Source organism: Cololabis saira, chromosome 9 (assembly GCF_033807715.1).
Source record: "Cololabis saira isolate AMF1-May2022 chromosome 9, fColSai1.1, whole genome shotgun sequence".
NCBI lineage: Eukaryota > Metazoa > Chordata > Actinopteri > Beloniformes > Belonidae > Cololabis > Cololabis saira.
In genome coordinates, this window is record NC_084595.1 from 19,632,539 (window position 1) to 19,657,438 (window position 24,900).

Sequence of the window (24,900 nt, forward strand, 5' to 3'; positions counted from 1 at the left end):
CTGCATGACTTCATAACCCTGTGTGATGTGATTGGTTCTGTACCAGAGGAAACAGCTGTTCAGTGCAGTCCAGTTAAGTGTCGTCCAATCAAGTCAAGTTATAATCCAAATTCTTTCCAATAAAATTAATTTACACCTCGAATTTGATGAAAAGCAGTTTGGGCAGGATTCAGTTATTTAGGTATTTACTTATATATGTATTTACTTATATAGGTCTCTTTCTTTTCTACAGCGCGAAATTAATATCGAAGACATCTGAAGGAATTTAACCAAAGAAAAGGAACGAGTTCAGCTCAAATCCAGTTACAAAGCCTGGCCAGCCATCCTTTTTTTTTTTTTTTTTTTTTTTTTTTTTTTTTTTGTCTGCACACATATTATTGATTGATACCATGACGGTAGAAACCAAAAGTGTATATATGTGCATTATTACTATATGTAATATATACATATATATACGCACACATATGCGTACACATACATAAATATACACATACAAACCCAGTGTTTTTTTTTTTTTTTTTTTCTTTTTGGGGGGGGGGGGGGGGGTGGGGGTGACGACATCCACTGCCAATCCAGGAAGCAGGAACACACGGAGACACACGTCAAGCACTGGAAATCTGCAACAAAAAAAAACCACAAACAAAGCACGAAACCGGCACGGAGCCATCCAAAACACGAACAGCAATCGACCTAAATCTTGAGATCTGATCGCAGTCTGAGCTAAGCTATCGCTACCGCTACCTAAACCCAAAAACTAGAGAGCCAGCATGCAGGTGAACAAGCCAGTGTGTATGTCTATGTGTGTGTGTGTGTATGTATATGATCATGCATGTGTGTGTGTGTGTGTGTGTGTGTATGCATGTGACTAAATGACTATATGTGTGTGTGTGTGTGTGTGTGTGTGTGTGTGTGTGTGTGTGTGTGTGTGTGTGTGTGTGTGTGTGTGTGTGTGTGTGTGTGTAATAAACCAAACAAAGCTCCACCTGAAGTGTATCTATAGTGGGGGAGGGGGGGGAGCAACCCCGCCACCCGCGAGACCAGAGGCCGACAAGGAAGAGCCCGGAACCCAGGCCACCGGCAACCCCACAGAGGGGAGAAGTAGGAGGGAGGCAACCCACCGCCTGCGAGGCCCCCCCCCCACCCGGCGGCGGCCCAGGGGGCCCGCGGGCGGGGCCCCCACGGCGCGGAAAGAAGCAGCCAGGGATCCCGCGGCGGCGGACCGCGACCCAGGCAATCCCCGGCCACCCGGTCCGGGCCGGACACGCGGCCAGGAGGCCCTCACCCTTCAGGCCAACGACCCCCACCCGGCAGGGGGCCAGCCTGCCCGGAGAGACAGAGCCGCCCCGGCCGCCGACGCGGGCAGGCGCACCCGTCCCCCACGAAAGTGGCCCTCCAAGACCAGAGGGGCGCCCCGCCGTAGAGGCAGCGGGGGGGACCGGAGACGGGCCCGGAGAGAGGGAACCCCCCAACAAGGCGACACCCGCGCAGGCCCGACAACGGAGGGCCCCAGACCCAGGCATCCCATTCATTCATCCATTCACCTATTCGATACCTATACTAATAATAATATAATATACTATACATAATAATAATAATAATACTACTAATAATAATACTAATAATAATAATAATAATAACCATCTTTGTATAAAATAATATTGATAAATTATTAAGTTTTTGATGTCCTGCCAATGGAGGCTCAAATCCTCCATGGCAGGACCCTTCCATACCGCATTCCCACCGACACAGACATACAATCACGCACCGTTTCCCCCTCCCCGGGGGGATCCAGCACCGCCAGCAGGCACCCCAGGCTGCACGGCGGGCCCCGCCAGGCCCGGGTAACCCGACCCACCCGTCCCAGGCCCAGGCCGGTGAGGGAACGCGGGTGATGTGGGACCCCCTCCCGCCCCTTGTGTTGAGTGCATGTGATTAATGCCATAAAAACAGGGAGGAGGGAGGGCCAAGTATCGATTGACACAGACCCCCCCCCCTCCCGAACTACGTGTCCTTGTCAAATGTATTTATTAAGTGTTGAATGTGCAGTGTCTATTTTGCTGTTAAAACCGTGAGGCGGGGAGTGCCAGGCCCCGCGGGACAGTGCCCCCCACGACCCGGACCCCCCGCCTTTCGCCTATGTGCGTATGAATCGTGTAGGGGGGGCAAGAGGGGGAACGGAGGCCGAAGCCAGGAAGCAGGACCAGCAAAGCCGGCCCTGATAAGACACCCGCGTCCCCCCACCGGCCGTCCAGTAGACGGGGGCCGGCCCCCCGAGCCGGGCAAGGGCCCCACCGTACCTCCAAGGGCGCCCCCGGCGCCGCCGGAGCCCCCAGACGGAGGGGGAAACGGTCCAACATCCTCCCATTCATACTGACAACATAAGACATAGATACCTGGGAATGGTGCCACCCCGCCGTCGCGCCCGCCCGTGCACCCCCCGGTCAGGGGAGGCCCGCTCCCCGGACCCGGCCCCACCCCCCCCCGAGGCCACCCCGGCGGACACCCCAAGGGTCCCGGAGTCCCCACATCCGCAGGGGCACTTGGCCCCCGCCCAGCGACGGAGGACCAAGGCAGCAATGCCCCCCCAGCGCAGACAGCCACCCCCCACCCAGGCAGGGCCGGGCCCTCCGGGTGGGACCCCCACGTCCACGGCCCCGCCCCCCCCGGGAGGCCCGGAGACGCCCCAGCCACAGCCCCCCGCCCGAGCCCTCCCCAGCCACCCCCCCCCCCACCGCCATGAGGTAACCCCCCCCACAGGCCCCCAAGGCCCCCACCGGCTAGGGACAGGGCCCCGCGGCCCCCCCCACCGCCCCCCAGGGGCCACCCGAGGCCTGGCCAGCCATCCTAATTTATATCCTCTTCAGTAAAAAAAAAAAAAAAGGTGTTGTTCCTCTAGATTCAACATTGATTTCCAGGTGACATTACCAAGGGCTACCAACAGCCTCTGGATGCCACTGGGGAGACATACAGCTGATCAAAGAGGAAAAGCATGTGACGTAGGCGGAGCCACGCCCGGGCTAGTATCAACAAAAGACTTCCAGAGTGTTTTCGGTTTTGCAGTTTACATGTTGATCCAAAACACCAAACAGAAGTTCTGCAGCTATTTAGCTTTTTTAAATAGTGGTCTTTTGAAGCTCCATGCTGTTGTGATTGGTTCGGTACATTCTGTACCAGTGGGAAAACCAGCTAACGGTTGCCAGACCCATGTCATGAGAGACATTCTTTTGTGAGGTTAATGGATAAGGCCATTCAAGGAAACCCAAGAAGAATTTGATCATCTAATCTATGTTGCTCAAACTATATTTAATAAGGTGTTAAAGTACTATGCAACTATGAAGTAGACTTTTTAATCAGATTTAATTTTTCAGCAACAAGGTTTTGGCATCTTTGTTTCCTTCGCAGAGCAACCAGTGGGCGTGTATTTGCAGCTCACCTCCACCTTTACCCTCAGCTCCCGCAGCCATCACACATTTGTTCAAACACCAACACCCGCTCACCTTGTGTCTTCACAGCGAGTGCCACAACTCATCGGACCGCATCAAGCTGCGGGTCTGGGACGAGGATGACGACATCAAGTCCCGAGTGAAGCAGCGCCTGAAGAGGGAGTCCGACGACTTCCTGGGCCAGAGCATCATTGAAGTCCGAACGCTGAGCGGCGAGATGGACGTGTGGTACAACCTAGGTAAGTGTGTGTGTGTGTGCGTGCGTGCGTGCGTGCGTGCGTCACAATAAGTGGAGAAATCTTTACATGTTCAAGTTGTACGTTCATTTTGAGCCAAAAAGAGGAAAGTGGTTTCAGATTAGCCGTTTGTGTCTCTCAGAGAAGAGAACGGACAAGTCGGCAGTCTCCGGCGCCATTCGTCTTCAGATCAGTGTGGAGATCGCAGGAGAGGAGAAGGTGGCCCCATACCATGTGCAGTACACGTGCCTTCATGAGGTAAGACAGATCCTTGCTGGGCCACTTCTGGCCAGTTTTCTTCAAATTGTACTTTTACCGTGAAATATTTCTGAGTTCCACCAAAAACTTTCTTTGATTTAATAATAATAATAATAATAAACTTTATTAAGGACACAAGGTCCATAGCACAACAGACAACAGACAAAGGGTACAAAAAATAAAGATAAAATCCACAGTAATCACATATCACATGACATTTACATATAGGCTTATACGCCAATGATTCCAGATTCTGGAGAAGAACCTGACTGAGCTCTGTGCAGGGTTAGTCAGTGTGAGAATTATTGTTCCCAGAGTCCGACAACCTGTACATACATCTGTGCATAAGGTTACGCAGTACAGCAGTGCAGGTAGGCACGCCAACACTGACAAACAGCTGACTTGCACTGCTCCAGCGTGGCACCTTGAGCAACAGCCTCATCCCATCATTATAGGCGACATACAGTTTCTACAGTTTAAATTTCACCAAACAATTAAAGGCACTGTATGTAGTGATACCACTCCAGGCCAATTGAGGGAAGCATATCACAAGAGAGTACAGGGCTGGTATTGAACTGTGATGGCGTTTTGGGTCACGTGTCGCATTTGAAGTTAGACCGAATGGCACAGTCTTTTATATCCCCAGGGGATCAAAGTAGCATCACAAGGCATTTTCAGTGTCTCATCTTTCAACACAGTGAGTTTATGTGATAAGGGTTAAGGGTTAAACCTCAGGAAGATCATCAAAGCTGAACAACGTTGGCAGTTTGCTCATGAATTGACATGAATGCAAATATAAAATGTCAGAATAAGGTTTTTTACCAAAACAAAACATGGACTTTTCAACTTGACTTTAAAATTGTGTTTTAAGGTTTAAAAAGAAAAAAATGAGAGAGGATCTATGGTACTGTACGAAGACGTCTGGCGTAGCAGAGAAGTATATTAGAGTGGTGCAGGACAAGTACGGGAGTTGCAAGATGGCGGTGAGGTGTGAAGTAGGTGTGATAGGGTGGTTCAAGGTGGAGGTGAGACTGTATCAAGGATCGCGCTGAGCTCCTTGTTTGCTATCAGAGTTGGACAGAGTACTCGACCCCAGTACTTGAGTAAGAGTACAAATACTACTGGTCAAAATTTACTCCGTTACAAGTAAAAGTAGCTCAGTCAAAATATTACTCGAGTAAGAGTAGAAAAGTACTTGCTTTTAAAGGTACTTAAGTATCCAAAAGTAAATGCTTTTAAATTTACTTTAAGTAAAAGTAAGAGTAAGAGTAAGAGTAAGAGTAAATTTCTTATTTTCCACATCAGTAAATTACTATATTTTTTCTAAATTAATTTAAGGATCTTTTAACTCTTGTTTCTGAGAACTGATGTTGAGTTGTTGAAAGCAGAGAGGTAGTTCTGCTTCGGCAAACACAATAAACATTTGAAAATAAATGTCTGTGGTTTGTCTGTGCCCTCGTTTTTTACTCGGTCGAACTCAAACATTGAGTTAAGATACGGCCAAGGATTTTGTGAAAGTCCCTGCTCCGAGTCCGGCTCATTATCAGACTCAGACGACTCAGTGGATTGTCTTTCTTCTCCTGACGCAGGCGTAGCCATTGTTGCGGCTATGTCTTCACTTGTTGCGGCTCTGTCTTGACAAATGCAGGCTACTTTGGCGGTATCGTTTTGAGGAGGCTTGACGTATTTCCGCTTTACGTACATCCCAGTGGAGAGCGTGCACTGTGATAGGTCTCCTCCTTTGACAAAAACAGCTTGTGTCCAATAGGATTTTAGGGAAGAAGAAAAAAGACCAGACCTGAAAGTAACGAGTACTTTTCAGCCTTCCTAGAAATTTACTTGAGTAAAAGTAAAAATATTTGTCTTGGAAATGTATTCAAGTAAGAGTAATAAGTACCAAAGAAATCTAATACTCAAGTAAAGTACAAATCCTCTGGATATGTACTTAAGTACAGTACTCAAGTAAATTTACTCTGTTACTGTCCACCACTGTTTGCTATGATGATGGACAGACTGACAGATAAGGTCAGACAGGAATCTCCATGGGTTATGATGTTTGCAGAAGACGTTGTGATCTGTGGTGAGAGCTGGGACCTGGTTGAGGAACTTCTGGAGAGGTGGAGATACGCCCTGGAAAGGAGAGGAACGAGAATACAGAATAGATTTGTGTGAATGAGAGGAACCCAAGTGGAACGGTGAGGCTCCAGGGAGCAGAGATAAAGAAGGTGGAGGATTTTAAGTGCTATGGGTCAACACTCCAGAACAACGGCAATGTGGAAAAGAGGTGGAAGGTGTACAAGACGGTGGTGAGACCAGCAATGGTGTATGGTCTAAAGACCAGGCAAAATGGGGAAAGGTATATCTATGATTAGAAGATACTCCTCTTTATTAACACCAATTACACTCCGACAGGTTATTCAAACTTTGGTATTATCACACCTTGACTACTGCTTAGCTATCTGGTCAAGTGCAGCGAAAAAAAATATAAACAAACTTCAGATAGTGCAGAACAGAGCAGCTCGCCTTGCACTCGGGTGTTCTATGAGAAAGGGTGTTGACCAAATGCATTGTGATCTTGCTTGGATGAAAGTAGAGGACAGATTAACACACAATTTACTGACATTATTCAGGAATATAACTGTGTCGAAACAACCAAACTGCCTGTACTCAAAAATAACCTTTTCCCAAAACAGACATGAGCACAGGACAAGACAAGTTAGCAGGGGTCATGTTTCCATTCCATTACCAAGATCAGAAGAACTTGTATGTACAGGGCCATCTCACAGTGGAACAGGTTTGCATATACCATAACTAAAGCAACAAGCAGAGACAGTTTCAAAAAGCAACTAAAAAGGTTATTTTTGGGTACAGACATAAACAATGGTTAATATATATGTTTGATATACATTTTGTGATATACATTTCGTGATTTATTATGTGGAAAATACAGCTCAATGTAGTTGCAGGTTGTGATGGTTACCACTACAGTGATGTTGCTGGTGTAATGATGTGGGTGGGATGTCGGGGGGGGGGGGGGGGTTATGGAGTGATGTAATTGTAATTACTTATGTATTTAGTTATGTATTCATACATTTAAAATGTAAAGTACTATAGGAAGTATATATATGTATAATTGTGCTTTTATATGAATGTATTTTAATTTTCATGGCCCCCAGGAAGACTAGTTGGCGTTTTGCGTCCGCTAATGGGGATCCAAAAAAAAAAACATGTACAGAGGAGGGAGGATGAATATTAGTAGAAGGGTGATGAGGTTAGAACTGCCAGGACTGAGGCCGAGAGAAAGACCAAAGACGAGATTAATGGATGTCATGGAAAAGGCCATTAAGTTAGTTCGGGATGCAGAGGACGGGGTTAGATGGAGAAGGTGATGACCCCTGAAGGGAACAGCTGAAAGTAACAGAAGACGATATCTGTGCTGAAAATCCTGAAAAAGAAAGATGGCTCGCTGGGATTTCCACGAGAACGTCTCACGTCACTACTGAGTTCTGTGTTTCACTTTGCCGTTTGTTTACTCGCCTCCTTCCTTCATAGAATATTTTCCACTTCTCGACGGACGTAGAGGGAGGCGGCGTCGTGAAGATCCCGGCTGCCACAGGAGACGAGGCATGGAAAGTCTACTTTGATGAATTGCTCCAGGACATTGTGGACGAGTTCGCCATGCGATATGGCATCGAGTCCATCTACCAGGCCATGACGTGAGTGCAGCATTCACCGTAACTCACCCGATAAGGGCCTGATCTGCACTAATTGTTTGTGTTTTGAGGGAATCAAATCAGGAAATGCTTCAAATGAGTGTGTTTGTGAGCAGTTTCTGTTGGTCTGTGTGTGTGTGTGTGTGTGTGTGTGTGTGTGTGTGTGTGTGTGTGTGTGTGTGTGTGTGTGTGTGTGTGTGTGTGTGTGTGTGTGTGTGTGTGTGTGTGTGTGTGTGTGTGTGTGTGTGTGTCTGGGGCAGGATGCAAATTAGTTTATCTCCTCTAATGAGAAAAGAGGACCTGTTGTGTGATCAGATCGTTGTCGGCAGAAGCATCTCAGCCATCTTACACACGCAACGGACTCATTTTATTAATATCGTTATAAATTAAAGGGTCAGTGTGGTTTTGTTCTCGTGTTTTCTTTAAAATCGTAAAATGTGATCATAGTGGAAGCGCTGAGCGGATTAGAGCTGTAAGAATAGTCATGACTTCACATGGGGATGAATTTGTTGAGATGCTTTTGTTACAAGAAGAAAAACCCACGAGTCAAACAAAACCTTGAAACTGACGGAGAATACAAGATATATCATAATTTACAAGGAATAAATTGACTCATGAAAACCAGACATTGCTTCTAAATTGTGTTTCTACACCCGTTTAATCCTTTACATGATCACGGGGGGTCTGCTGGAGCCAATCCCAGCTCATTACAGGTGAAAGGCAGGGGGGCAGATGCAGCAAAGCAGCTCCAGAACAGAACTGAGCCTCCTCCATGTTTCACAGCAGATCCAATCTTCTTTTCTTTGAAGGACTCATTTTTACATCTGTGGACATAGAGATGATGAGACTTGTCCAAAAGCTCCGGTTTTGTTTCATCCGTCCAAAGGACGTTCTCCCAGAAGCTTTGTGGGTTGTTAATATGCATTTAGACAAAGTCCAGTGTGGTTTTTCTGGTGTTCTTCCACCGGTGGAGTCCTCCTCGGTGGTCCACTTTGGGTCCACCAGTGATGGATGATCTGACTCTGATGGACCTGGACCTTGGAGGTCACCTTGAATCTCCGTGGAAGTTGTTCTGGAGTCTTTGGTCTCCAGTCATATCATCCGTTTCTTCAGTTTGTCCTCAGTTGTCCTCTTGTGTCCACGTCCAGGGAGGTTGTCTACCGTCCAGTGGAGCCTAAACATTTCTGAGTGAAATGTCCCACTGTTGTCACAGGAACATCCAGCTGCTTGGAGACGGTCTTCTAGTCTCCAACATGCTGGTCTCCAAGGTTCTTCCTGGTCTCCTCAGACAACTGTCTCCTTCATGTCTCTGGTCCAGGTCCAGTCTGGTGGACACCATGATACCAACCAGCAGGGGGACACTTTTAACCGTTTAAACAGTCAGACTGACTGAAAACACCCGAGATGTGGATTGGAGAACACTTTAGTCTAACACGTCACCATGGAAACATCAGCTTACATCTATTCTAGGGGAACCAGCTGATTTGTCTGGACCAGCTCCCTTCATTCGTTTATTTTTTTTAATGATTCTGTTGAACTACAATTGAAGAGCAATGTCTGGTTTTCAGTAATCAACATTCAGTAATTTATTATTTATTTTGACTTTTGTTTGAAGTCACCATTGTGGGTTTTTCTTCCTTTAATGTAAGAATATCAACATATTCCTGCACGTTTGTCTGTTTCTATGAATCCAGTCAGAGGTCTAGTGTTTCAAACCCTCGAACTGATAACTGGCTGTCAATAATGCACACACTGCGCACCAGAGTGTATGATTTTATGCACAACTTTCCACAGAAGCAATTTTAGCAGAGCACTTTTAAATATAACACACATTTAACTGGTGGAATCTGTGGGGCAGCAGATATGACGTCCAAAGGTTTCAGTCGTACGCAGGCACCCGACTGATTTCCATTTCAGATTGTGTTTGTGATGGTTTTGTAAATAGAACTCAAACTTTAAATTGCTTCTGCCTCTGTTTTTGGTTTCTCACAACCCCTGAGGGAAACATTTGTCTCTTTATCTGTGACGTTCAACTCCAACTGTGTCTGCCTGTGGGATCAAGCTGGGCAGGAGCTTTTTAGACCCTTTAGTGGCTTTTTTTTAGACCCTAACATTTTAATATCTCTCATAAATATTCACTCAGTTTGTCACTAAAAATAAAGCAGAAATGAGTCAGCAAAGTGTTTCCGTTATTAACAAAAACATAAAAAGGCAATCAAAAAAGGACACATAGCTCTCACAGTTGATGCTAGATGTAACTCGCCCAACATTTATGTGTAGGGTCCATCTGAGATAGAAATGGGATAAAAAATGTATATATATATATATATATATATATATATATATATATATATATATATATATATATATACTGCTATATATGCTGTCACGTCTCTATTTGCAGTGATGGACCCGGTTGGACCCACTGACCTAGCAAACAACCTCCTCAGTACTGCACCACCTTTGGTGTTTGCCAACTTTTAGTAGATAAAAGTAGACAAAGATGGCAAAAGAAAAAGAAAAAACAAATTTAAATGAAAAGATCAGCATTTTAGGAGCAGGGATGGTTTCTATTGTTTTTGTTTTGTTTGATGTTTGCATTAACTGCAGTGATGGTGATGAACGAGAAGAGTTGACTTGTACACTAAGGGCCCGATTTACTAAGATCCTAAATAAAGAGTACTAAATTGCGTGTGCACTGAAAAAGTTTGCGCGTGCTGTTCTTGCGTGGTTTGCGGGTGATCAACTAAGATTGCGTGCGCAATTGATAACAATTGATAAAATTGATAGCAAACTGCAGTATTTAAATGAGGTGTTGTGTGTCTTAGGGTTTGCGAGCGCAAACTTTGCGCCATGGAGAGTCTGGATGAATCCGTGTATCATTCGTTCTTTCCATTTTCAATTGCCAATCAAAAACCAAAACATGAAAAAGTGACTGGTTATGTTGTTATTAGTTTTTTATTATAACACAAAAAATGGAAAAACGGCTGGTTTTTCATATTTCAATTTTAGGCACAGATCAAAAATACGAAATAGAAAAACGGGCCACAGGACTGAATTTGATTTTAATATTTAATTGGTCGGGTTTACGTGACCCCGCGGTGCTCGGCATGATCTGAGGAGAAAAAGACATCAGACACAGAGCTGGAGAGCGCTTTGATTCAATCTATTTATGAGTTAAGTTTTTATTCAGATGTCCACAGTATATTGCAAATATTATATATTATATAGCAAACACTGACAGTAAATGTGTGACAGACGGGACCATCATATGGCAAGAAGAGAAGAGAAGTGTTCAGAACAGCGCACAGAGCGCACACTAAAGGCTGATTTATGGTTCCGCGTCACACGAACGCAGAGCCGACGGCGTAGGCTACGCGGCGACGCACACCGCACCGCGACCCTACGCCGTCGGCTACGCCGTCGATTTAACCCGGAAGCATAATTCAGGCGAAGCTGCAGTCTCTGCGCTGATCCTGACACAGCGGGTCGGAGCGGATTTGGTCATGATGTCTAACCTGTGTTTTGTGATTAATAAGCACGGGTTTTAATTAAATGTAATTTACGAAGGATGATTTCACGTTCAATAAGATAAATAATCAATAAAATACAAGTTTTGGCACAAAGGCTTGGCCTGCTTGTGGGCGAGTGGAGGGGGGCACATTAAAAGAAGGTGGCAAGATATAAGGCGAAGAACTAAAGAAAAAGTGGCCTTTAATAAAACTTGTGCAACCATTTTTAAAATAGCATGCAGCAGAATAAAGACTCTCTCTCTGCGTATTCTTTGATTTTGGATGTCGCCTCCTTGCCACAATAACAGCAGCAGCAGATTAGCACCTTCCTTTCGAACGTATTAAATACAGACGCAATCACAATACGCGCAACTACTTTCAGGCTTGGTAAATCTCATTGCGTGTGGTAAATTAACTTATTTGCATCTTCCCCTCCCAGTATTTAGCGCTTTCTGGCGGTTACGCCCCATATTGATTATTCATCAGGGCAAAAGTACTAAATGGATTGCGTGCGCTATTCTGCGGATTTCAGAGACGCAGTCGTCTTTGCACGCCGTTAGTAGATCAGCTCGCACATTGGTTTGCGGGTGCTGTCAAGTTTGCACAGGTTTTTACGCACGCAAACCTTTAGTAAATCAGGCCCTAAGAGGATTGTGAAATGGTTGAACAACATCCTGCAGGGTCTGGAACATGTACAATAGATAGATAGATAGATAGATAGATAGATAGATAGATAGATAGATAGATAGATAGATAGATAGATAGATAGATAGATAGATTTGGAGAGTACATTTTCCTACTAAAAGTCTCAGATTTGATGAAATCCTATTGAACTTCTTTGCCCTTATTCTGTTTCCTTAAAAAAGCCAGGCAGCCAGCATCAGCCCAGCATCCCATCCTTACAGTCAAACACGGTGATGGCATAGAGGCTATTCAGAGCAGATGGAGCGCCACGGGAACATCCGTAGCAACCCAATCAAAAGCATTTCCACTTACCCATCAGCATCTCAAGTTGGGTCATTGTGAACTGCTGTTAGATTGTAGAGAAAGAACAGAAAGAAAAGTGAATCAATTTAAGATCAATGAAACTTAAAACTTTACATCTGCACTGACCAAAATGGACTTGAAGAGCTTTTCCTTTAAAAATAGCTGTTTCCTGTAGCGACAAACAAGAGTTGCAAGAGAAAACTTTCAAAAGGGAAATGAAACCTGCTAAAAGCTCAGAAGCTGAAGGGTTCTCTGCAAGTTAATCACAATCAAGCATTAATGTCATTTGATTCATTACTAATAATTTATCTAATGTATGATTTATTTTTTGCTTAATGTCAAGATTTTGGACTCCCTCCTTCTATACTGCATCCATCCATCCATCTTTTTCTATCCCTCCACCCAACCTGAAAATTAAACAACATCCTTCGCCTTTTATACCATCAACCCCCCACCCAAAAAAAAACTTATCTTGTCCTTCTTCTCTCCTGTTCTCTTTTCCTCCTCAAGCCATTTTTCCTGCCTGTCATCTAAGTACATGCTGTCAGGGATACCAGCTGTGATGAGCACGCTGCTGGCCAACATCAATGCCTTCTACGCCCACCCCACTGCCTCCACAAATGTCTCTGCTCCGGCCAGATTTGCAGCCTCCAACTTTGGGGTAAGTGACCTGCAGTCACAATGAAATAAGCAGATAGAGTTTCATGCCTCCCAGCCGCTCAGGTTTATCGGTGAATGTTTAAAATGCATCCAAAAATGTAAAAAGGTTGCAGTTGACTCAGAGTTCTGGTTTACACTTTGCACTGACTTGTGTCTCTGTTGGTGGAATCACCAGCAGAAACGTGTCAAGGCATGTAGGATGTGTTGACATCTGATCATTCATTGTGAGATGATCTGGGATGAACGCGGATGGCCGTAAATGCATCGTATGCGACACTGTGAGAATATCTAAACAGTTGTACATAAATGAAAGATTCGCACCAAGATCTTTTTTATTTTCTGGCTGGTCCATTGCCGACCCAACACACACCAAACATCTGTAAGCGCTCCTGTGAGTTGAGTATCTTTGAAGAAAACAGCTGCCCAGATGCTAGAAAAATAAGCACCACACCAAAACTCTGGATGAAACAGCAGCTGCAGAAACATGTGACGTGAAGTTGGTGTGCACACTCCAATCTAGTGGCGCCAGAGCAAAAATGGATAATTCTTCTCAAGTATTCTTCCGGTCTTGTACTCTGACTGCTGAGCTGCCTTCAGTTGATCCCAAACATACCCGAAGATCCCACATCACTCCAACGCCACAGACACGTCCAGTTACAGTCGAGGCTCAGAGTAATATCTTCCTCCTCATCTATAAGAGCATGAATGATTGCCAGGAAACTTCCAACGCCTCAGATCCCCAGTGGACTCCTCCACGCCTGCCAGCTGGGCCGAGCGTAGCTTTGATCCGAGTCTCCCGTCAAGCAGACTCACCATTTAATGGATATCTCTTTTCTCCTGGATTAAGCAGGTTCTCGTTCGTGTCATTTTTAGTTGCTTCAGGGTTTTTTTTGTGTGTTTTTAACTTTATTTACATGTAAAATGATTAGGGGTGTGCAAACAAGGGTACCTCACGATTCGATTCGATTTCGATTATTGGAGCTTCGATTCTTCGATTATAACGATTGTCGATTCGATTCGATTATTGGTGCCACGATTCTTCGATTATTGTGATTTTTAATGCTTTTTTCCATACAAGATTGATTTTGTCTTCATCTGTGGCTACATTTATAAATAAATAGCCAATCAATTAACTCAGTTCCTCTAACAACACTCATTACGTAAATAACAAGGTTTTTTGAACATTTGACATGTATTTTTCAAAGACACAAAATAATTTATTTTATGACTATGTAAACATTTTCTCTTTGAGTTACTTAACTTTGACCAGGGAAAGCTGCACTTGCATGAGAGCCCCCTCTATTGGGGGAAAACACTGAAAACGGTCAAGCCCTGGATTTAATGAGTTCATTAATTCAAGTAAACAAGATATGTACTTCCATCAAATTTATTTAGTGTAAACATATCTGCCATATTTCAAGTGAACAATAAGAAATGTGCATTCTTCAAAATGAAATGATTCAGCAGCTTATTCAGTCTGGAATCTGGATAGGATAACTTAAAAAAAAAAAAAAAAAAAAAATTTTTTTTTTTTTTTTAATAATCGATTCCAAATCGTCACGTGACGCATCGCGATGCATCGACACATCGATGAATTGCACCCACCTCTAAAAATGATCCATCCCGGGTCTTAACAGGTACTCAACAACAAAGACAACGACCACTAATACTTGTAGACAGCCATAGTGACCGTCTGTCTTGTGTTTTCCCCGTGTGTGTCGTCGCAGGTTATGTTTTCTTTCTGGTGCTTTGTTCCTTTATCTTCGTCATCTGAAGTCTGATGTTTGATCAATTCAGAACGGTGTGGCAGCCTTCAAATAACCACAAGACCTGAAGTCTGACGGTCGTCTTTATTAGTGGATAACGCCATAATTATTTATCTGACTAACATGCCGACTCCTTATTTTTACAATAATAACACTTACAAATAGTAACTCCCAATATGTTTAAATATTGATGGGATTATTAAAGATTATATCACCTGTTTTGATATAATGAGCCTGATTTAAAAAGAAAAGCATACGAGCTCTTGTGAAAATTAAAAAAAAGTTTTGAAGGAAATTTTAAAATAAAAACCTCTCATTTATCTGCTGAGATCTTGTAAGGCTTGTTGGAAGCAAACTCCCCCAAACTTTAGTCTCCCCTTCACCTGCACATCCACGAGCAGGACCCACGCAGACCCAGAGAGCCAATGCTTACTCTCATCAAACAGTGAGGTCCTACCCCTCGGCGAGCCTTGTGACAGCCGGGATGTTTCGTGGAGATTCAGCCTTCAGGTCCCTCAGGAGCCGCAGACAGGCATCATGCACTGATCGGTTCCTTCTGGATGAGCTTTAATCACGTGGGAGTGACGGCAGGCGAGTGGTTCCCGCATCGAAGGGTCCGAGATCGCTCTCACGCTGAGCTGTAGCTGCTTAGATCTGCGTCCGGGTCTTAAACTTGGTGAGACGGCCTGCAGTGTAGATCGCTGAGCTCTTTCCTCTGAATGGACTTTTCTTTGCTGAATTCAGTTCACTTTATTCCTCCGTAATCTCATTTCATCTGGTCTGCAAGAACGTGCAAAGATAATGATGTATTTAAGATTCTGCAGTGTTTTAGAGACGTACCAGTATCTACACACTGGGTGTCACTATTTTAAATTAAGCCATTTTCTACAACAGTTTTATGATTAAATGATGGATTTGAAACAAAAATGTCGATCTTTTTCTCATGGGGAGCCTCCATGCTGGGAGTGACTCTGGCCTGCAGGGGGGTCGTCCTGGGGGTCGTTCTGGCCTCGATGGTTGTGGAGCTCTGCACCACGGCTTTACCGCTGTGGTGTGGACTCTATCCGTCCGGGCCGGGATGGTCTCGGGCGGGTTATGGGACCTCCTGGCGTGGACGGCTCCCTGATACCGTTTCCTCACCTGGATCCTCGGTGCTCAGCCATATACTAGTGTGTGTGTGGGAGGGGGGGATCGTTGCATTTTTTATTTGTATGAAAAGCGCTAAACAAATAAAGATTGATTTGATTTGATGAAAAGAACATTTCATGGAGCGGAAAAAGCAATTTAAAGAGGAATGAGAAGCAAAAAGAAACCCCAAAACAAACAATGTTTCTGCGTAATGGAGACGAGCCGGAGTGTTTTTGCTTTTGGACGGTGGTGGAGCTCAAAGAAAACACTTAATGTGGATGATTCATCACCAACCGAGGAAGGAGCCAAGTGTGCTAACATTAGCCAACGAGAAAAGCAACAAAATTAAAAAGCAGCAACCATTTTGTTAGCAACCAGACTTGTCTGTCAACTGTAGTAATTCACTTATATATTTTAAATGTGGAAGAAATTATGAAGTATTATATAAAAATTATTAACAATAATAAAAGGAAATACATTTTTACATCTTTTTTGGCATTGCTGTGCAACTGGCTCTTTGACCGTATAAAAACAGGAGAATAAAACAGCCTTGCTGAGGAAACAGATCTTCACTTCTGAGCACTCTGCGATCCTTAGCGTGCAAGAAGTGGCAGTGGAGAGGAAAATATACTTAATTAGAGGCTTTTTTTGGAATGATCTTGATGCGGAAATGGTGAAGTTCAATCTTTAAATAGCTAATTATTTCCTGCATCACTCTGAGAAAGGATTTTTGTAGGTTTTACAACGTTATGGAGGCGGAAGAAGTCATAACTAAGCCTTAACTATAAGTTACCTGAGAGTAGTGCGACATGCAACAGTAATGCTACCGTTACTGGATGACTAGACAGTCAGTCTCTGTGTCCCCATAACACGACTAAGGACCAAAGCCTTTGCGGCGGCCCTTAGACTCGTGAATAACCTGCCCTTGCACGTTCAATCTGCACAATCACTTGAGGTTCTTAAATCAGCTTTAAAAAAGACTTTTTTTTCGTGCATGTACGTCAAACCGTATTGTGGAGCTTGAGGCACAAAGGTTTTTCTGTCTGAACCAATCAGATGAAGGGTGGGCGCACTTTTTGGCGTCTAGCGTCGCCACGGTAACGCTTTTGACTGAAAAGTAAGGCGCGTTGTCGCAGGATGGAGACGCACATTTTGATGTATAACACACCTGGGTGCACGTTATGGTTCGGGCCGTATTAACTGCCGAAGGAATGGCATAAATTTCGTCAAAAAATTTATTCAAAACGGCCGACTTCCTGTTCGGTTTCGGCCATGGCACCAAGAGACTTTTCTTTAAGTTGCGCCATGATACAGGTGTGAACCGATTTTCGTGCATGTACGTCAAACCATATTGTGGGGCTTGAGGCACAAAGTTTTCTAGGGGGCGCTGTTGAGCCATTAGGCCACGGCCATTAATGCAAACCATTAAATATAAAAATTTTCTCCAGGCCTGGCTTGTGTGCAAAATCTGGTGACTTTTGGGGCACGTTTAGGGGGGAAAAAAGGCCCTCCTTTCGTCAGAAGGATAAAGAATAAAGAAAAAAATAAAATAAAAATAAAAATTCCCACAGATACAATAGGGCCTTCGCACTGTAAGTGCTCGGGCCCTAATAATATTAATAACCATCTTTGTATAATAATAATATTAATAAATTATTAAATTTTGTTGTCCTGCCGATGGAGGCCCAAATCCTCCATGGCAGGACCCTTTCATACCGCATTCTCACTGACAAAGACGCACATTCACGCACCGTTTCCCCCTCCCCCGTCCCAGACACTTTTTCTCCCTGGCTTTTGATTAGTTTTAGTGGTTTCTGGCAAAATTTTATTTCAAACTTATTTAAATTTTTTATTATTTTACTCTTATTTTTTATTTAATTGTATTCTTGTATTTTGTACCCATCTTATTCTATTTATGCCTTTTATTCAGCTGTTTTTTTGACTTTGGTCAACCTTGGTTGTTTTAAACTCTACTATATAAATTAAGGTTGATTTGAGTGGAATTAAGACATTATACAGTAGTTCAGATAGTTTACATTTTCTCATCTGGCTTCATGGACAGGTATAGCTTATATCAGCTGCATTGCAGTTAAAGTTTATAACTTCCCACCTTATGATAGTTTATTATTATTATCCTTTATTTAACCAGGTAAGACTCATTGAGATTAAAAATCTCTTTTCCAAGAGCGACCTGGCCAAGAGGGCAGCATAAGTTACAACAGAAAACACAACAAAAAACGACAAACAGCAATCCCACACTGTAGTCAGGAACACAAATTACATACAACATAAACGGGTCCATATAATAGTACCTAATGGAAGAAGTATTTACAGAGTGAACAAGATTGGTCCAAATACAGAGCCCTGTGGAACACCTTAACTCTTCATTCACATCAACAAACAAAAATCTATGAGAGAAATAGGACTCAAAATAAGCTAATGCAGAATCCTTTAACACTAATAACACGTTAAAGCCTCTGTGATAATGTGATCAGCTGTAACAAAAGCAGCAACAAGCTCTAACAGAACAGCCAAGGAGACACAGACCAACACTGCTCCATTTACATGAATCGACTAAATAAGACAAAATCATTTTCAACTCTGAGGCTGATCAATGAAGCGATATTAGTTGAGTGGTTCTTTATGAGTGTAGAGAAAGCCTGTGCACGTGTTGGGTTCAACATAAGCAGCAGATGGGAGGGACAGTCAGGATTGGACGTCTTGGAGACAAAGAGTGGCTAGATGGAGACGGTTTGGACATGTCAAGGGATAGTGACTACATTGGTGTAGGGATTCTGGAGGTGGAGCTGCCAGCCAAGGGGTTAGTAGGAGCTGGTCGGTGTGACGGGCGATGCTGGGATGGGGTACGGTGGACACATATGATCCACGGGGGGTGAGCCCCAAAGGGGAAAGCCCACAGAAGAGAAAGAAAGGTGTCAGAGAACAACAGAGAGCCAGAAGGGAGGTCGTTTTTCACCTTCTCCTTTAATTCGGTCGGTCGGGTTTCCTCTCTAGATGTGCTCTGCGTCTTCTCAGGCGGCCCTTGAAAAACAGACCCATTTCTTCCCCCTTCATTTTTTTCAAGCTCCTTAGTGCTTTCTTTGTTTAAATGCTGAACCAAGTCAATTTCAGTCAACCTGTTGCCATGGCAATAATGGCTTCTTTTTCTTTCTTTTTCTTTTAAAACCGGTAATATCTTACTCCCACCATTGTTAGATTCTCCTTTCTGTCTCGGTCCTCCTTTGTCTGTAATATCCCCTCATATCAATCCCGTCTCCCAGCCTTTGTGGTCCGTCTCTAGGATCACGTGGGCCAGGAGTTGTAATGTTTTTGCTCGTTGCATTGCACAGGTGTGTGTGGGTGTGCACGGCAGCGAGGAGCTGCAGAGATGCATCTCACATCTACTCTCAGGTTTTTTCATGTGAAGCTGCTGATGCAACCCGGGAATCTTGCCGGTGGGAACAAGCATTATTCACTCTGAGCGAACGCCGCTCTTCTTTTTAGCAGCGGCCTTTAACCGCCGAGCACCTTGGCACCTGAGAGTGCCCGAGTCGTCAACCGCCTGCAGGCAGAGCTTTAGTGAATATCTTGTTTTGCTAATGTCATGGCTGCTTTTATCAGAAGTGTCTGAAAAACTAGCAGCCGAGTTAACACACAAAAACCCAACAACTCTCCTCTACAAAAGATGCTGTAGCCGAGCGGGTCATGGTCTAATTCACAAGCTCGAAGATGAATAGCTCATGGAGATGATTTTGTGTGAAAATGAGACAATTTACATTTGCTCTTTTGAAGTGGAGCCTTGATAATTCTCCCTGTCGTTTTCCACCATTTGTCCTCCCATGACTTTGAACGTGAAAGCCCCTCGGCCCAAGAGGAGGAGCAGTAATGAAGTTCAGTTTATTTCTGTGGTGATGGGGGCAACAGGACAGAGACATCAAATATCACGAGGAGTGAGGAAGGTATTCAGGGATGGCCTGGCCAATAATCCTGATTATTTGCTGGTTCCAAATAAAATAATTCGTATTGCTGCTCTGGATTTCCCTGATTTCCACACTCCAGACCCTAGAAAGGCTAGCCCAGTGCATCATGGGAGGGATCCGGCAACCTCTGCCTATAGAAGCAGGACTATAGGGATGACTCCGAGTCCTCTTCTGGGTCTGTTGGTACTCGGAGATCATGTCAAATCCAGAGGAACAACCCTAATTCTTTACATCAAAGAGGAAAATAATTAGCATTCCTCGCCCGAAATTCACCCAAGGTTTCTTCGGACCCCTGTCGCTTTATGGTGAGATGTCACACATCGACAGCGATGAAACTGTCTCACAGAGTTTTCTGGTGCTTGGATCAAGCCACCGGTCGCTACAGGAGCAAGGCCGTCGCCGTCGCCATCTAGGCTCAAGAAGCTCTTGGAAACTCTCCTCTTCCGGGAGTTCCCATGTCAGGGTACGGCGTAGCTTGTGGCATGGGGTTCCGCCGCTATTGCTTTGAGGCCGACGAATAAACCAGGCTTAAGAAGCTCAAGAAAGTGGTGATGGAGGAGAAACGAGAGCGTGAGCAGACCATCTCAGACTGCCATCCAACCAGCATAACCTCTGTGTCTGCAGGGAGACGCTCCGAGCTGAAACGTGCACGCGTTCCTTAGAGACGGTCAGATGCATGCACTCCTGCTTCCCCGTCGCCTTGGAGACACAACTAATCACGGCAATAATAGACAGCTGAAAGCAGTTTGTAACCGATGATAATGAAGCTCAGCTTCCACCAGGTGGTTTACGTAAATCAGCGTGTCAGAGCAGCAGAGGTTCAAGCTGGATCCACAATAGAGAGTAACCTGCCACTCAGCATGTGGAGAACTGAGTTCATGATAATCATAACACGTATTGTGCATTAGATGATGAGCAGATGTGTACTCTGGGATGAAATGAAGACGGTTCTGCCTGAGGGAAGGAAAATGTCACACTGTCTTATCTTTTAAAGGTCAAAATGAAAAAGTTATTGTCCTTGTATTCGGCTTGTCAGATGAGAAGTGTGTGTTGTGTGTTTGCATTTGTTTGCTCACCCTGCGCTCTACGGTGGACTGTTTGAAGGCCTTCACAAAGACCTTGTTCATCTCTCTGCTGAGAGAAATCTCCAAGACGGCTTTCATTGTTCCCAGGAGAGTGGACGTTACAGCAAGGTTACCCAAGGTCATCTGGGCAATGCTCAAAAGAACCGCAGGAGAACCTGCTGCAGGCCTCAGTCAGCGTGGTCGCTGTTAAAGCTCATGACGGTACAAACACAAGAGGACTGGACGAGGAGGGCTCGTTTGAAATGGTTTCCAGGGAAACGTCAAGAACGTCAGCTTATGTTTTCTAGTTTGCATCTGAACAAAACCACAGAACTTCTGGGCCAGAGTTGTTCAAAAAAGATTAAATTGTGATGACTAAAATCTGTGCGAAATCTATGGGATGCTGAAAATAAGAGAGAAAGTTGACCTAGGGTATTTGTCTGAGAGATTTCACAACGATCAACAACACAATCAGATATCTCATCCGTCAGACTATAGTATTGATGGATTTCTCGCCGCCTTTTCTTTCTCATTGTTTTATTTCTGTAACCTTCCTGACTCACAGGTCTATTTCACGCTCTCCTGATCTCTGCTTTCTCAAACACAATCACTGACTGAGTTGTTCCTGCCGCCATGAGACAGAGAAGTAGTTGCTCAAAAACAGGAGATAGAAATCCTGCTGGAGGTTGATAAGAGTTTGGTATTTTTATTGGCCGTAAGCACTAGTTATTTCTGGACATTGTTCATACTTGCATACAAAGAACCTTTTGCAGTTTACTAACAATGCACAAATGGGCTGGTGGGAGACGATGGGAGACATCCAAAGTAGCTTTTACCATTAAACAATCAAAATGGTGCAGTCCGGTATTCCTCATCGCCTTTAAAAGTTTTTTTGTTTTCACATAATTTTTGCCAGTTTTGTCATCGAGTCCTGAAGTCCCTCTCTCTTTCTTCTTCCCCCTCGTTTTCTCTTCATCGGTTTGTCAGCCACGTCGTGACTCCCGCTCCTGCAGAGGACTCTCCCTCCAAACTGCAGGTTGCCTTATTTTCATGCCACGTTAAATACCTTCTCTTTTTTTTTCCAGCCAGAATACATGAAGGCGAGCGGATAAAAATAAGCATCGGGGGATGCCTCTGCTGGCTTTAGCCCAGGCGTTTGAGCTGGTTGTTCAATAAAGGCATCTAAATTGCTCCCAGTGAGGAAACCGTTGGCGATGCGTGTGTTCCCTGGAATAGAAAGCCTGTTTCCATAACGGAGATCTCAGCGTTAACGTGCCCCAGATAGGAAAGGGTGTTTGGGCCAGACGTGGCCCACATCCACGTTCTCTTTGGCCCACATTTGGCCTTCACTGATGGCATTGACTCAAGCGGGTCATGCTGATATTCACCAGCTACGCACATGGCCCTCATGACACTTGGGGTGCCCCGCGTCACAGCAACCTTAGGAGATCCGGGCCACATCTGGCTCACACAACACATGCGGGAACCCAAATTTGACCCATTCTGTGACTTTGAGACACATCTGGGCCACATGACACTTTTGACTCGTTACTAGGGCTGTTCGATTAATCGATTTTAAATCGTAATCGCGATTATGTAATTAGAACGATGTTAAAACGTGAAAATCGTAAAATCGATTTTTCACTTTTTTTTTTTTTTTTTTACCTTGTCTGCACACATATTAATGATTGATGGAAATACCTCTCAATACCTGTGACAAGTGCCCCATGGGAGAGGCTCTTTAGTGTAGGAGGGGGCGTTGTAACATGCCACCGGTAGACCGGCTCGTGTTCCTTGCAAAAAACTTGCAAATGTGAATAGCAAATGTAATGACTGACATTACACACCTCTACCTCCTTCATGGGTTGCATTATTATTTAGCATGCAAAGACCCAGTTTAGTTTGATTAGAAAATGTCTTGTTTTATTTAATTGGAAATATAACTTACTGTATGTTTGCAAGTGCTGATTTGCTGATTTTTTTTCAGAGATAAAACTTTATATTTTATTATATTTTTTTAAAACTTTTTTTCAACTTATTTTACAGAGTTTTGCACTTTATTCATTCATTTTTGGTTTAATAAGAGCAAAGTTTGCACTTAAAGCCCAATGGGGCAAATGTTCAATAAAAAAACAGCATATTTGAAATCATTTCTTTGCCTTTTGTCAATTCACAAAATAATCGTAATCGTAATCGAAAATCGGATTTTGAGAGAAAAAAATCGAGATTTTATTTTTGGGCAAAATCGAACAGCCCTACTCGGTACCGGTGCCGTAAAGGAGCCATAAATGCTAAAGGTGGCCCAGATAAGGCTCTGGGGTGATAGAAAATAAAGGGAAGCATCTGTTTAAGTTTGGACTCAATACATCTGTCTGGGTCGACTGTTTACAACTAAGCACCTAATCAGATGACTGGAGTCATCATCCATCCATCCATCCATCCATCCATCCATCCATCCATCCATCCATCCATCCATCCATCCATCCATCCATCCATCCATCCATCCATCCATCCATCCATCTATCTTGTCCTTGCTATATTACTAACATATCACACTATATTCACTCATTTTCTATCCCTCCACCCAACCTGAAAATTAACATTCAGGAAGAATGTTACATTTTAAACCATCAATCTTCCCCCCACAAAACCTCTTGTGCTTCTTCTCTTCTGCTCTCTTTTACTCCTCGAGCCATTTTCCTTCCAGCACATCCATTCATCCAACATCCATCCTTTAACCATCCATCCCTCCATCTTTCCACCACCCATCAACCATCCATCCTTTTATCCAACATCCATCCATCAACCATCCAGCCATTCATTTTGTATCGGGCTTGGGATCCCCTGCTGCATTGTGAGGCGTGGCGGCCATGTTGGTAGCTACGGATCAGCATGGTAAACAGGTTGAATCTGGACTAGTCATAAGAAGCACAAAAATTAAATCAAACGGGTGAATAACAAATATGTTTATTGTAATAAGTTATCAAACGAGGCCAGATAGCGTTACCTGGAGAGGATGGAGCTCTAGATCCACAGGAGATCCCAGAGTGCACCGCTGCTCCCACCGGCCAGCCGAGACACCAGAAGGGGGTTTTATGTCTTGTTTGAGGTGTGAGTGCTCGTACAACCAGTTCAGGAGTTATAAATCTCCTAACTCATCTGTGATGTTCAGATGGACGAGTCCAGGACTCGCCAACCAAGAGTGTGCCGAGTGTACCAACCAGTAGGATTATGTTTCCTTTTACATTTTTCTGTGTATGTTCATGGAAAATGCCGGTTTGGTGTCTGTGCTGCCTCAAAGCATTCTGCTCGAGTTTCTTAACATCTGTGAGTAACCGTGCCAACAGGAGAGTTTTTAGGATGCAGGAGCAGCTGGTTGCTGGTTGGGCTTCCCACTGCTCCACTGCTTGGAGTTGCACCTCAGATAACAGGGCAGATGGGGCTCAGCAGGTAGACTCACTTTCTTCAGAGGATCTATAACCAGCCCCATCACACGTCCAAGTGTCCCGGGGAGGACACTGACCCCTACATCACACCACGATGTACTCGCGGGGTACGAATGAAAAGTCAGTCAGTATCGCAATGTTCCAACGTTGACCAGCTTTGAGGAGATGGAGGGATGAGAATGATACCACGCTATTTTTGGGACCTGCAGGTCCTCCATCACACCTCTACACTCTCACCTTCCACCTCGGTCATCTGTGATTGCTTGCTATTCGTCTCCAGCTCAGGTTCTGCTGGTGTATTACTGCATTTATTTGCATATTATCGCAGCAAAAATGCCCAGTGCTGCAGGTTTAGGAAAGGAAATGAGAAACAGGAACAACGGTTCATCTACAGGACATAAAAGAAGACGTCTTCACTCCTGAGAAGTGAGTTTTTATCAGGGCAGGAGAAAAGCTGAATACTGAATAACTTTTTATTGCAGTCCGGTCTGATTTCACCAACACAGCTTTGGATGTTCATGAGAATAAAAACCTGCTTCTACTTTAAATGTACAAATCTAAGAGACTTTGTTCTTGCTTTGTCTTGTGACTTCTCAACAGAGAGATCGTTTCGTGAAGCTCCTGGATCAGCTGCACAACTCGCTGCGCATCGACCTCTCCATGTACCGGGTGAGTCCCTGTTTTCTGCTGCTCTTTCTCTTCTTCAG

The 24,900-nt window shown here is 44.3% G+C and overlaps 1 protein-coding gene across 2 annotated transcripts in view; it reads left to right on the forward strand.

Moving 5' to 3' along the window:
• LOC133451550 (protein unc-13 homolog B-like) overlaps positions 1-24,900 on the forward strand; it is a 76,545-nt gene that overhangs the window by 12,389 nt on the left and 39,256 nt on the right. For both annotated transcript variants that reach the window (XM_061730691.1, XM_061730692.1), the window contains exons 6-10: positions 3,513-3,682; positions 3,822-3,937; positions 7,490-7,653; positions 12,660-12,810; positions 24,794-24,862. In XM_061730691.1, coding sequence (XP_061586675.1) covers positions 3,513-3,682; positions 3,822-3,937; positions 7,490-7,653; positions 12,660-12,810; positions 24,794-24,862 — 670 coding nt within the window. The remainder of the gene's footprint in view (positions 1-3,512; positions 3,683-3,821; positions 3,938-7,489; positions 7,654-12,659; positions 12,811-24,793; positions 24,863-24,900) is intronic.